The 14,892-nt window shown below is 41.8% G+C and overlaps 1 protein-coding gene across 4 annotated transcripts in view; it reads right to left on the bottom strand.

Annotated features, from left to right (window-relative positions):
- The window catches only part of myo3a (myosin IIIA), a 335,886-nt gene that overhangs the window by 114,799 nt on the left and 206,195 nt on the right, over positions 1–14,892 (bottom strand). For 3 of the 4 annotated variants that reach the window (XM_080211403.1, XM_080211422.1, XM_080211413.1), the window contains exon 24: positions 3,734–3,775. The exons of the other annotated variant lie outside the window; for it this stretch is intronic. In XM_080211403.1, the coding sequence (XP_080067529.1) occupies positions 3,734–3,775 (42 nt within the window). The remainder of the gene's footprint in view (positions 1–3,733; positions 3,776–14,892) is intronic. 4 annotated transcript variants of the gene reach the window in all.

Here is a 14,892-nt window from a genome sequence, read left to right as displayed (position 1 = left end):
TTTAAGGTGAAACGGGGGAGATACAGAAGTGTCCAGATGGGCAATTTTTTCACACAGCGGGAGGTGAGCGTCTAGAAAAAGCTGCCAGAGGTAGTAGTAGAGGCGGGTACAATTTTATCCTTTAAAAAGCACTTAGATAGTTACATGGGTACGATCGGTATAGAGGGATATGGACCAAAGGTTTTAGAAAAAATTATTAGGGATAGGATTTATAGTTATTTGGAGTGTAATGAATTGATTAGAAATAGTCAGCATGGTTTTGTAGCGGGTAGGTCGTGCCTTACTAACCTTATTGAGTTTTTTGAGAAGGTGACCAAAGAGGTGGATGGGGGCAAGGCAGTTGACGTGGTATACATGGATTTTAGTAAGGCGTTCGATAAGGTTCACCATGGTAGGCTTCTGCAGAAAATGCAGATGTATGGGATTGTGGGTAATCTAGGAAGTTGGATCAGGAATTGGCTATCAGATAGGAGACAGAGGGTGGTGGTGGATGGTAAATATTCATCATGGAGTACAGTTACGAGTGGTGTGCCTCAGGGATCTGTTTTGGGGCCACTGTTGTTTGTAATTTTTATTAATGATCTGGATGAGGGTATAGTTGGGTGGATTAGTAAATTTGCTGATGACACCAAAATTGGAGGTGTGGTAGATTGTGAGGAAGGGTGTCATAGTCTGCAGGGAGACTTAGATAGGTTGCAGAGCTGGGCCGAGAGGTGGCGGATGGAATTTAATGCGGAGAAGTGTGAGGTAATTCACTTTGGTAGGAGCAACAGATGTGTCGAGTATAGGGCTAATGGGAGGACTTTGAATAGTGTGGATGAACAGAGGGATCTAGGTGTGTGTGTACATAGATCCCTGAAAGTTGGGAATCAAGTAGATAAGGTTGTTAAGAAGGCGTACGGTGTCTTGGCGTTTATTGGTAGGGGGATTGAATTTAGGAGTCGCAGTGTAATGTTGCAACTGTACACTACTCTAGTGCGGCCGCACTTGGAGTACTGTGTGCAGTTCTGGTCCCCGCATTACAAGAAGGATGTGGAGGCGTTGGAGAGGGTGCAGAGGAGGTTTACTAGGATGTTGCCTGGTATGGTGGGGAGGTCCTATGAGGAGAGACTGAGGGATTTAGGGTTGTTTTCGTTGGAAAGAAGGCGGCTAAGAGGGGATCTTATTGAAACATATAAGATGATTAGAGGTTTAGATAGGGTGGATAGTGATAGCCTTTTTCCTCGGATGGAGAAAGCTAGCACGAGGGGGCATGGCTTTAAATTAAGGGGGGGTAGCTACAGGACGGATGTCAGGGGTAGGTTCTTTACCCAGCGGGTGGTGAGGGATTGGAATGCCCTGCCTGCTGCGGTTGTAAATGCGTCTAGTTTGGGGGCGTTTAAGAGATCTCTGGATAGGTTTATGGACGAAAAGGGATTGGTATAGGCTAGTGGGTCATTGTTTTTGTAACTGGTCGGCGCAACATCGTGGGCCGAAGGGCCTGTTCTGCGCTGTAATGTTCTATGTTCTATGTTCTATGTTAAATGCGGGCAATTGGGATTAGCTTCCAGGTTTTTTAAAAATGGTGGCGTGGCGAAGTTGGGCCAAGGGGCCTGTTTCCATGCTGTAAACCTCTATGACTCTATGACTCTAAGTACTGGCTCAGAGGAGGCCATGAGGGGCAGGAAGTGTTGCTGCTAATGATAAAAGACCATGGTAAAGCCATTAAGGTCCAGGTAATGTAGGTGAGGGGAGACTGAGAAAAAGAGACAAATTTTAAAAAAACATGAGTGACATGATGGCGGGCAGGCAGTGGCAAGAGGCAATGGGCAGAGGGCTTCCACCTTCCCTCCGCAGGTTGCTATACTGTCAGCCTTCATCGCTGTAAACCTTTCTGCTCACTTGCTGATCCGACCCTAAAATCCCCACCTCCCAGTCTCTGCACCAAGGGAGGCTGCAGTGTCTGGATCTGTCTCTGTGCCACCTACTGACTTTAGTTAATATGGTGGTGGATGCATTCGGTTCAAACTCAGAGAGGATGTCCCTTTAAAAGTAGGTTTATTTACTTCGCCTTATTTTAAAATAAAATGAAAGACAGCGTTTCAGTTTGTCTGATCAAATTAAATGCCTGAGTTTTGGTGTAAGTAAGGGATTGTTCTGAGTATAAAGCATTGGGGTAAAGTTTTTCATGCAAAAATAAGTTTGCTTCTTTTTCATGCCATTATCATTTAAATTACATTTGACACAGATTTTTCTGGAATCAGGGAAAGGCTTTTGAGAGTTGGGGGAATAAAGGCCCCAGAAACAATAGAAGCACTGGGGCCCAGATACTGTTTGGCAATCTAATATATATTTTTACTTCACATTGTAAAGTTCTATGTCAACATTTATAATTTTGAGTGCTGAAGAAAATGTAGCAGATGAACCCAGCTCCATTGAAAGGTACTCTAGCACTATCACTGGTGAAAGACAGTGACTGCGGCAGCTTCCATTATAAATGTGGAAATAGGAATATAAACATAAAAACAGAGCAAGTGATTTAAAACGGTAATCATTTAATTCTGTCTACCCTGCTCCAGTTACGTATTACCTGACCTGCAGAGTAGTCGAGCTGTGATCTAACTGATGTCTTCCAAAAAATTCTCATTGTATTTTACCTTCTGAATTATGCCCCTGTTTACAAGACTCAAATAATCATTAATTTTTTATAGCTTTATCTAGCTGTTTTCATTTCCAGTGAAAATTAAGAGAGGAATTTAACAGGCGGCTGAGCTGATGTCATGCATTTTATATCACCAGCCAAATTCAAAGTTTTCCTCACAATGTCACCTAGTGCTAACCGAGACTGCACCCTTCTAACAGAACTTAGAATGTAAACGAGACTTAAAATTTGCATTTTCTCCTCAGGTCCCAAATTTGGACTTCTTCCCTAATAAGAAATCGCAATTACAAATGCCACAGCTTTTCAGGATTCGCTTTCAGAGCTATCTTCATTTCCATTTGGTCTGGGGTTTATTCTGTTGCTGCTCCATTAATTGGAACACAACTTTCCAGACTAACTTCAGTGGTAAAACCTGATGCCAAATAGGTTTGTATCTCACTCTGTCCCTCAATCCTGGTTCTTTATCGACAGTTTTCATAAATTTGTGTCCTCAGGACACCTTCCCTTCTGTCACTGAAACTATTTCTCCTCAGTATTCCATCAAAGCCTTTCGTGATTTTATACACCTCAATCAAATTTTCCCCTTAACCTTTTCTACTCTGAGGAGAACAATCTCAGTTTCACTAGTCCCTCCACATAATGGAAGTCCCACGTCCCTCTTTCCATTCTGGCAAATGCTGAGTAAGGTTCTCTAGATCTTGCTGAAATGTGGTGCCCAAAATTATAGATGGTACTCCTGTTGGGATCTGACCTGATGGTTTGGTATAACTTTTAGTTTTGGTACTCGATGTCTCCTTTTATAAAACCAATGATCCCGTATACTTTTTAATAGTCCTCTTAATTTTTCCTGCTTCATTTGAAAATTTATGCATGTACACCCATGGCTTTTCTCTTTCTGTAATCTTCCTTCCTGCACCTCTAAAATTGTCCCTTTCATTAACAAGGGAACGTTTGGGTTTTAACTGCTTTATTTCATCATCAAGCTATAAAAATGTCCAAGGAAAGATGCACAAACTATGCAAACATGTGTCCATCTAAAATTAGAAATTGGAAATAAGTGAACGACTGAGAAAGATTGAAAGAGGAGTTTACCTCACAAAGGCAATAATAGCTGTGAAAGACAGATTCATCCACCTACAAGAAAAGAGAACAGGAAATGAAGACAAGCATAGGAAATTTCCACGTTAATCTGATCTACAGTTCTAACTTCAACAGAATCCCAATGAAATTATGTAATCAGCTAAAACGGGTGGGAGAAGAACCCCATGGAAATTCTCCCCGACAGAAAACCACATGGTTTTTCTATTTTAAACTTGTATTTTGTGCGTTTTTTTCCACATATAATGACTGAAATAAAATAAGAGCAAATTCCTCACTCCTAATCATCAACTAATGCTTCTTGCAATCGTGCCTCCCACTGATAGTATTTGATCATTGAATTAGCCTATAAAACCATTGATCTGTAGCTGAATAATAGTCAAAGTAGCTACTTACAAATAACTGTGTGATCAGTTGTACAGTTGTTTGACTTAACATGTACAAGAGTAAATTTTATCTATATTTCATTCCGTGCATCATAAGACATAACCACCAAAACCCATAGCAGAAGGGCCACATAAGTACTGGCTTTTCAATTGTTTTGAAGAGAGCAGCAATTTAATTGGCTTGTGAGGGCTGGCATTACTGAAATGTTACAGCACAAGGAGGAGACCATTTGGCCCATCATGTCTGCACTGGCTCTCCAAATGAACAATCCCCCATAACTTGGTAGATTCTTTCTTTTCAAATTATTATCCAATTCCTGCATGAATGCCTCAATTGGACCTACCTGCCATACTCGCAGTCAGTACATTCGAGATCCTAATAACTCGCTGTGAGAAAAATGTTCTGTTCACATCTCTATTGCTTTCTTTGTTAATTACCAAATATTTGTGCTCTCTTGTTCTCCACCAGTGGGAACAATCTACTCTATCCAGTCCCTCATAATTTTGAGTAAGTCTATCAAATCTCCTCTCAGCTTTTCCAAGGAGAAAAATCCCCAACTTCTCCAAGCCATCTATGTACCCGAAATTCCTGATACCTGCAGCCATTGTTGTGAATCTATTCTGCATTCTCTCTCTCTAATGCCTTCTCTAATACAGTGGGCAATAGTCCACAAAGAGCTGTAAGTATTTCTCTCCATTAAAGTGGGGGAGACAATAAGATGGAGAAACCGGAGAAGCGTCTCACCTCTAGCAAAAATACATTGATCATCCTCCCTGTGCTCACTTTATTTGCTCATCCACTTACTCACTACCACAATGTAGGCACACTCCACAAGAAATCCAATGGATTCAACCAATGTAATGCATTTTATTATTTCCTTTCTATACAAGTGCATGAGAAAATGGACAGACCCTTGTTCTAAATCTACCAAGTATTTTATAAATCATTGTTTGGTACTAGAGAACTTGAGTATTGCTGAAAAAGTGATATGCTGTTGAAGCATTTTGTCTTACACTCTGCAGGACAGATGCAAAAATGCTAAATTTCAAAGGGAATGCCAATTTATACTGCATGAAAAAGGGTTGCTGATTGGTTGGCAGGTCAGCTCTGATTGGTTGAGATATTGCCATGATGAATATATCAAGTAGTATTGTTCCCCCATACATATGTGTATTCAAAAAAGGTGCAGTGTCTGGACATGTTCCTTTTGCCTATAGAGAACAGTCCTTGTGTATGAATATATATAGTTTCTAGCAAATGTAAGTAAGCCACATTGCGAGCCCAACTGATTATCTTAAATTGATTGTTAGTATGATTCTTAGCACACTTGGGATTGTTCAGTAAGTGTTGTTCAATTGCGAAATCACACCTAACATTAAACATTATGCTCTGACTTTTGCAAGTAAAGGTTGGTTGAGTATCATCAGTACTCTGCCTATTGTGAACAACCAGGAGGGCATGCTGTTTGCTATAATCCACTTGTCATTGGGACGCATGGCCTATGTTCCTGGCGTCACACCAGCATTGATGATAAATCAGTACTAATCTTCATAATTATTCTCAGTGAAAAAGAGCAAACAGTAAAGGATGAAAGAGCTTTAAGGATTGAAATGGAACTTAATAATGTCATAATTTAACCAATGATAACACATTGTGAGGGTTGGTAGACAATGGAACCAATGACAAAATTATATTGTGGTCAGCCAGTATAAGTAAAAAGCAGAAGGGAATTTGTGGAGAACTTGTACAGTCAGGGTGTGGCCTCAAGAGTTGGAGTAATGAAGTTTCTTTATTAAACCTTTTTCTTTGATTTACTTTCTGAAATAATTTGTTTTCATTGCTTGCAACTGAAGAATTCCTTCTGCTGGATGAATATTGGTAGCTGAGGAAAACCCATCTTAACTTGGTGTTTGTTTTTGATGAAATGCTAAGATTCAGGATACAACCATGCCTGAAGGTAGAAGCAAACTGACATTGTTTGATTGTCCCCTTGTCTTTTCAGATGCCGAACCATACTAGCAATGGAAGGCAGAGGTGAAAATATAGACCCTTGTCACCACAATACTGAGAAAAAAGCAAGGTTTGCCCAAAACAAAGAAGAAGAATTACAGCTCCTGCTGTGATACCTAGATAAGTTTTACCAAAAAGATGAATTTTTGGGGAATTATGATGCATGATTGATATCTGATCGGATTAGAAGACAAGAAACCCAGTCCATGGAGGAAAATATCATGGATTTTGATAGGGGCTGTAACAGGCTAATGAAATTTAATTTGGAGTTTCCAGCTTCAGTATTCACCTTCAAGTTGTTGGATTGTGCATGTCTGTCGCAGATGGATATTCTTCTAAAAGTGACTGGAGTACAATTGAGGGGAACAGAGACGCTCTTTGATCAAATAATAGCATCATTAATAAAGTTTTTGGGGAACAATCATTCCTCTTTTCTCAATCCCAATCGGAATGCGATAGCACCCAGAAAACAGGATTCAATGGTAGCTCAGCTGCATGCCAGACCAAATAGTACATGAAGGCCCTTAAACAGAGACAGTTACACTAATAACAGACCTGACTTCAAAACTGGATATAACTGATGTGATAATGGGGAAAGAAGACGCACATGGGAAAGTGATAAAAAATGCCTCAATCAAAGAAATACTAAAGGCCTTGTGAATTGTTGTTTCTAATGCGATGCCCCATATTGTCCTATTGCTGTATCAAACAAAGAACAATGAACAGTACAGCAGAGGAACAGGCCCATCAGCCTTCCAAGCCTGTGCCAATCATGATGCTCTAACTAAACTGAAAAATAACCTTCTGCCCTTACTTGGACCATGTCTCTCTATTCACTGCCTATTCATGTATCCATCCAAATGCCTCTTAAATATTGTTAATATGCCTGCTTCCACTACCTCCTCTGCTAGCATGTTCTGGACACCCACCACTCTCACATGAGAAACTTCCCCTTCCACATCTCCCTTACATTTTCCCCCTCTTGATTGTATAGTGAGGAAATGGTTCCAGCCTTCTTTCGGAGATTGCTGATCAGGCAAGTCTTAGAGCGTGTGGAGCTGGAGGAATCCCCATACATTTGTTGATGAATGAAAGTAAGTTTGTAGTAGGGGGTAGTAGAGAACCCAGGAGCAGATTTCTTAATGAATAAGTTGAGGAAAGGGAGCTTGTTATACTGCCCCAGTTCAGAGGCGAATTTAAATGCTGGATAAAGAACATTAAGGTAAATGTAAGGGAATTCATGATCGAATGGCGGAGCAGACTTGATGGGCTGAGAAGCCTAATTCTGCTTCTATGTCTTTTGGTCTTCCCATCTGATGTGGAACACCAAAATTGAAGCCATGGATGAGGAGAAAGTTCTTGCTTTTGGAGAGCATGTTCACAATGTGTTTGGCTCTGTCATTAATTGCCAAAATGTTTCCACTTGAGTAAGTTTACGGTGCAGGCATATTTAAAGCAGGTATTGCTATGGCACGGTAATCGATTGAGGCAATATAGTGGCCAAATTTTTAAAAAAATCATTTGTACACCTCAGACAAAGCACATTACTAATTACTAATCTGACAACCAGTTTTGTCTCATCCTGCATGAATGCTTGCTCGATTGTGGGATTGTTTCTCACTGTAGTGTTATCAATTCGCTTGGAAATGAGCACTGGCACAACCTTGGGTTTAATCCACTGTCAGAGTAATTCAGTTGCTAACTTACCTGTGAGTTTAACTATGTTGTTGATATCCTGCATTTGGTTTTCATTGTATCTCTGTCTCAGGAATACAAATAGTCACTTGGTAGAAATTGAGTAATGTTGAAAAAAGAGACATGGGCTGGAATTTTACCAGCAATGCACAGGTCAATGCACCTAACCAGCACGTCTTTCAGAATGTAGAGGAAACCAGAGCAGCTGGAGGAAACCCACACAGACACAGGGAGAATGTACAAACTCCATACAGACAGTGACCCAAGCTAGGAATCGAACCCGGGTTCCTGATGCTATGAAGCAGCAGCGCTAACCACTGAGCTACAGTCGCATTGTCACCCCTTTTCTCATAGCATGACCATACTGAAGAACCACATACCATTCTTAATTATGAATCTAAATTCACATTCATTGAACTGCTGCTAATCATGACGATGCAGCCCTGCTTGAAAATAAGTTACAAAACCATTTGTTATACTTATCTAAGAACAATAAACTGCCTTGCAGTGTGCATGAGAGGATTTGTCCTCATGGTTCACTACATCCACAGATGTATGGGCTTCTCAAGACACAAAGAAGTGATGTTCCATGATACCCTCTTTCATCTATGATTGGCTCTGAATTAGTCAAATGGTTGTGTGTCTTGATATACCCAATTCTAAGTGAATATTCTATACACATGATGAGGTTTTTGTCATTTTTGTGAAGGCTTTACTCAACTTGCAAATCAACAGCAATGCCACGTCCATGCTCTTGTTTGACACTGTGAGCCTATTCACCAATATGCTGCTCAAGGAACCCATAGATATTTGGGCAGCATTTGTTGAACAATCCCAAAGGTCCTAATGATTCACTAACAATCAATTTAAAATTATCAGTGGGGCTTACAATGTGCCTTATTTACCCCTGCTACAAGTTACAAATATTCATATGCAGGAGCCTGTCCTCTGCAGGCAAAAGGAATATGTCCAGACATTGCATATTTTTGAAGAAACAAATGTGTGATGGACAATATACCCTGGTGTTTTTGCCATGGCTAAATCTCAACCAGAGTCAATTTGCCAACCCATCATGGTACTTTTTCTGGTGCAGTTTAAATTGTTGGTCCCTTTGAAATTTGACAATCTGCATCGGTCCTGATTGTTATTATACTCCAAGCCAGTTGGTGAAGCTTAAATAAAGTGACAGAGCTTTCCTTTAGTGGGAGATTTCATTCACTTGTTGGCCAGAGTTTTCTGGCTGTTTATACCCTGTTGCTGTTGCAATCCTGTTCATCATGATTCCTGCAGCAGGCGGGGCCAGAAAATCTCACCTCTTGGGTGGGAAGTTCTGGCCACGTTCATCCCAAGATCAGAAAATCCTACCTGAGGTCAGGAGACCTTTGTATGGTCTGTGTGTCTCCCCCCGACCCTCATTGCTACAATTCCTGTGGCGGGCAGGATGGAAAATTTCCTTCTTATCTTTAAACAAAGCTATGTATTAGTATGTTTACTTGATTGACCCTATTTATAGAGCAGATCAACACTATTGGAGAAAAACTTTTCTTTCTTGACATTATGGTAGGAAGAGTAATTCACATTTGCTCTTAATGGCTTCAGTAGGTTGTGTTATTGATCAGAGGATGGAACATTGCTTCTATAACTGCTGTGCATTTACAAAGCTGTGTCATTTGTTCACCAGAAATGTATCTCTTGAGAGTCACAGAATAAGAAATGGACATCTGCCTCTGTCTGTGTGACTCTAGATGTAACGATGGGAAGACACCAGGTGACCCTCATCCTAAGCCAATGAGAGAACTTAATTTGGACTATTTCTAAATAAGGGTTGAGAAGTACAGAGAAAAGCTGAAAAATCAATGTCTTTGTTAGTGTAATTTCCCCATGGCTTCTGAGATACAGTCCCACATAATGCCACTTCAAGGACAGAAGAAGATCAAGGCACTGAAAATGATTAAAGAAATTGAGAGAGAAGACGCAGAAAACATTGGCCAGAGATTCATGCCCACCGCTCCTGCTCCCCCAGCTGCCCAATGGGTTCTGAGGCAGTGGTAATGGGGGGGGGGGCGGGGGGGGGCGGTGTTGCGGGGTGGGGGTGGGGTGTGTAAACTAGCATGGACTGGATCCAGGTGCAATTTTATAGTGGGGCGGACAAAGCCTCAGACATGAAGACTGCCATGCCTCAAATTTTAAGTTGGTGAGAACCCGATGGCTGAGGGTGAGAATCCGAAAGAGTTCTCACCCTCAATCTCAGTTAGGAAAGGGAGGGACAACCCCATTGGAAAGCCCTTCATACTTGAGGCATCCATCCCTCATGGACTGGAGACATCCAGTTCTCCCATTTCCTCCCCCAGTTCCAACAATAAAATTACCCATTCACCCTCACAACTCCCCAGGGCTTCCCTTACCCTCCCTGGGAGTCCTGGTACTTTACAGCACTGTGGCTTTCAGGACTTAGTCTTGGACATATCATTGCAGTACTTCTTCTGGCCATTGCAGCGCTGTGTCTGGATGTGGACGAAGTTCTGCCTGTTGCCAGTCAACCCTCAGTAGAGCGTGAAATGACAGCTCCAACTCCCTGGACGACAGACATCGAACGCTCGTAATCCTGAAAATTCAGGCCCTTGTTCCCTATTTAATCTGATGAGGATTCCAAAACAGGGGGGGAGGGTGGGGGCACAATCTTAAAATTAGCTGTGCCATATAAGAATGAAATTGTGAAGTATTTTTTCACAGAATGTGGAATTTGATTTCTCAAAAGGCCGTGGACATCGAGGCAATTGAAATTTATAAAACTGAGTTTAGCCAAACCAAAATACTGTGATGGAAATCTGAAATAAAAGAAATGCTGGAAATACTCAGGCAATCAAGCAGTACGCGGTGAAAGACAGAGTTAATGTTTTAGGTCACTATTTCTTGTATTTGATTCCAATAGGGTCGCTGCCATTTCATGCTCTAATGAGCATTGATCGGAAGCAGATAGGACTCCTGGTGAAAGGTCACAGGCCTAAAACATTGACCAGGATTTACTGGTCCTGGAGGAAGTTTGGGAAGCGCCAGAGGAGTTCTGACACAATCTTGTCACCTGGCATTTTATTGATGATAGAACTGGGTGCTCCTATTTTAATTTTTAAATTTATTTTTTAGTCACAAGTAGGCTTACATTAACACTGCAATGAAGTTATTGTGAAAATCCCCTTGTCGTCACACTGTGGCTCCTGTTCGGAAACACTGGGGGAGAATTTAGCATGGCCAATGCACCTAACCAGCACTTCTTTTGAACTGTGGGAGGAAATCAGAGCAGTTGGCAAAAACAGGGAGAATGTGCCGACTCCACACAGACAGTGCCCCAAGCCGGAAAATGATCCCAGGTCCCTAGTGCTGTAAGGCAGCAGTGCTGGAAATCGGGTGGGGAATCAATTTACATTATTACTGGCATAATTACGGGCTATTTTAATGTGTCGTTCATTTTTTGCCAATGGTGAAGTGCTGTTCCCACTGTGGGAAGGCTGCCTGCTAAATGGAGGCAGCCTCCCAGTGGCAACTCGCGGGTAAAGGTTTAATGGAACAAAAATGGGGCTATCATTAGGGAAGGCAGGCCCTTCAGCCCCAACAACTTCTCATGAAGGTTTCCTTCTGATACTGGGCCCCCTGTTTTATTTTCTATAATTCACTGGATTAGTTTCCAAGTCTTCTGTATTGCTCAACCTTGACCATCAATCCTAGTGGCCCTGCCGAGGCTTTAGAGCTGCTCGCTTTCTGATTGGAGAGAGAACATCAGAAGCCTTCCTGCTGTCCTTAACTGGTCACTGGGCCTATAGATGGGCAATTATGAGTGTGGTACCTGTGGTAAAACTGCTGACAAGAGCAAATGTGGCACCGGCTTTATTTTACATGATATTGGGTTCCTATTTCCCCTTGTGGCAGCACAGTGGCACAGTGGTTAGCAATTCCTGGCTTGGATCACTGTCCATGTGGAGTTTGCACAGTCTACCCCAGTCTGCGTGGGTTTCCTCCGGGTATTCCGGTTTCCTCCCACAGTCCAAAAATGTGTGAGTTAGGTTGATTGGCCATGCTAAATTGACCCTAGTGTCAGAGGGATTAGCAGGATAAATGCATGGGATTGCAGAAATAGGGTCTGGGTGGGATTGTGGTGGGTACAGACTTGATGGGCTGAATGATCTCCTTCTGCTCTGTCAGGATTCTATGATTCAACTTTATTTTAATTACCTTCTAAAATGACTCAAATCTCTACTTCAAAATCATCACATACTTCTGCAGCAAATCTTCAATTGAATTCAATTAAAATAATGAATTTGTTGAATATTTTTTCAGTCAGGGAAATCAATTGAAATAGTTTTTATTCATTATTTTGTCATTCTAATGTCCTTTAAATTGCACAGTTCAGTTGAACCATATTTAAAAGAAATGATTAGGCCCTCAGAAAGGTGCAGAGGAGAATTATGAGTCTAACCTTTGGAGGTCAGAAGATAAATTCAGAGGGAAGAGGGGAGGAAATGGTGGCCTTGAAAAGAGGTGTTTAAGAGAGGACCTTATATTAAGGCACGTATGATATTAAGGTATTTAGAAATTGTAAATCCAGGCCACTGCTTCAAAAGAAGTCAGGACAGCAGGACAAATGGTGAAAGATAAAAATTAGAACATAGAACATAGAACACTACAGCACAAACAGGCCCTTCGGCCCACAAGTTGCGCCGATCACATCTATACCTACCAGGCCATAGAACTATCTTTAACTTCCAATGCCATTAGATCCCATATACTCATCCAGAAGTCTTTTAAAAGACCCCAGCGAGTTCGCCTCTATCACCACCGACGGCAGCCGATTCCACTCACTCACCACCCTCTGAGTGAAAAACTTACCCCTAACATCTCCTCTGTACTTGCTTCCCAGCACCTTAAACCTGTGTCCTCTCGTAGCGACCATTTCAGACCTGGGAAATAGTCTCTGAGAATCCACCCTATCTATTCCTCTCAACATCTTATAAACCTCTATCAGGTCGCCTCTCAACCTTCGTCTCTCCAGGGAGAAGAGACCTAGCTCCCTCAACCTATCTTCATAAGGCATGCCTCCCAATCCAGGCAACATCCTTGTAAATCTCCTCCGCACCCTCTCAATAGCTTCCACATCCTTCCTGTAGTGCGGCGACCAGAACTGCGCACAGTACTCCAAGTGGGGTCTGACAAGGGTCTTATAAAGTTGCAGCATTACCTCCTGACTCCTAGGTTAGATAATTGGGAGAGTTGTTTCTCACAAAAAAGAGATCACCTTTTAAATGATTTCCTTGGTATCATCATGGAAGAAGACAGAAGTATTCATTTGGATCAAGTTTGATGCTCTGAAAGGCTGAATCTTTTGCTTTTAAATAGAGAAGCTAAATTGGAATAAGTGACCTCTCTCATTTGTCTTTGTCTTGTATGGGCGGCACAGCGGTTAGCACTGCTAACCCTTGGGTCCTTGGGGACCCAAGTTTAATTCCCAGGTTGGATGATGACTGCCTGTGTGGAATCTACGCATTCTCCCCATGTCTGTGTGTGTTTCCTCCTGTGCGATTTCCTCCCACAGTCTGAAAGATGTGTTGGTTAGGTGCATTGGCCATGCTAAATTCTCCTTCAGTGTACCCGAACAGGTGCCGGAGTGTGGTGACTGAGTGATTCTCACAGCAATTTCATTGCAGTGTTAATGTAAGCCTACTTGTGACACTAATAAAGTAGGCTAAACATTTTGCTCGAGTGTTTCTGCTATACTGACTCCTCCCTTCCTCAAAAGGCAGTGGAAGCAGAGTCTTTGCACGTTTTCAAGGCAAGGTGGTAGATAGATCCTTGATAAATAAGGGCGAGAGATTACAGTCAGATTAACCATGATCTTATTGAGTGGCGGAACAGGCTTGAAGGGTCAAGTGGCCTACACGTATGCCTAGCTCACATGTTCGGAAACAAATCTGTCGGAAAAGCTTGCAGCCAAAAAATATTTGTCAGATATCCTTTTTTCTGCCTTATCCAGTACAAGCTGTGTAGCTCAAAAGGAAACAAAAACCTTTACTATCTTAAGCTTCACCAAACAGAACACTATACTTAATCACTCACGTCAATACTCATCCTTGGCGCCTGTGCCACACTTACAGCAAAGGAAAAAGCCAAGTTCTGAGGAATAAAATGTCACGCTTCAAACAAGTCAGACTCCTTCTCATTTTGAAACTTTAAAGCTCTGTGCTGGATTTTTAATGAGATTTGTCTCTGACGCGGAGTCATTTTTTTGTGGCAACTTCCTCAGGTATGACTTGGGTGCATTGCAGATGCAGTGATCTTTTCTGACCTCTATTTAGCTTCGTTGGAGGCAAATACCATTTGGCGGTGGCTAAATGTAGGTTGCCCTCAAGGCAAGCGAGAAAGCTGCATTTGCCAGGCCATTTATATTTTTGTTCCCTGCTTCCTCTTTAGATTATGTGCTCGGGAGGAAGTAATCTGGCAGCACGAGTGTGAGATGCTTCCCACTGTGACCTGCATCTTGGGCTTCTCCCAGCTAATTTCACAGTGACTGAGAGCAAGCCATTATAAACAGTTCTGCTAATGTATTAACCTAAATGTGTTTACAGCTCTGTTAAAATAGTGGGCAAAGGAGTTTAATGCAAAGATGCTGGTCTAGAAATCGACAGCTCCCGTGTCCATTTTAAAGACATAAAACAGATGGCGAGGTATTCAATATGTGGCCAGTGAACACTCTCATCTCTACACCCTTTCTCTTCACCTTATTGGTAACTGGAACACTATATTTTGCACCCTCTCCTTTCCTTCTCTCCTCTGTACTCTATAAATGGTATGATTTGACTGTACAGTGTGCAAGAAACAATACTTTTTACTGTATCACAATACATGTTTATATTTATTTGTTAGTGTCACAAGTAGGCTTACATTAACACTGCAATTAAGTTACTTATTGTAACTTACTAGTCACCACACTCCTGCACCTGTTCAGTTATATTGAGGGAGAATTTAGCTTGACCATGCACCTAACCAGCACATGTTTTGGATTATGAGAGGAA

This window comes from Carcharhinus amblyrhynchos, chromosome 2 (assembly GCF_965287045.1).
Source record: "Carcharhinus amblyrhynchos chromosome 2, sCarAmb.v2.hapA, whole genome shotgun sequence".
Lineage (NCBI taxonomy): Eukaryota > Metazoa > Chordata > Chondrichthyes > Carcharhiniformes > Carcharhinidae > Carcharhinus > Carcharhinus amblyrhynchos.
This window is presented reverse-complemented; position numbering and strand designations above follow the sequence as displayed.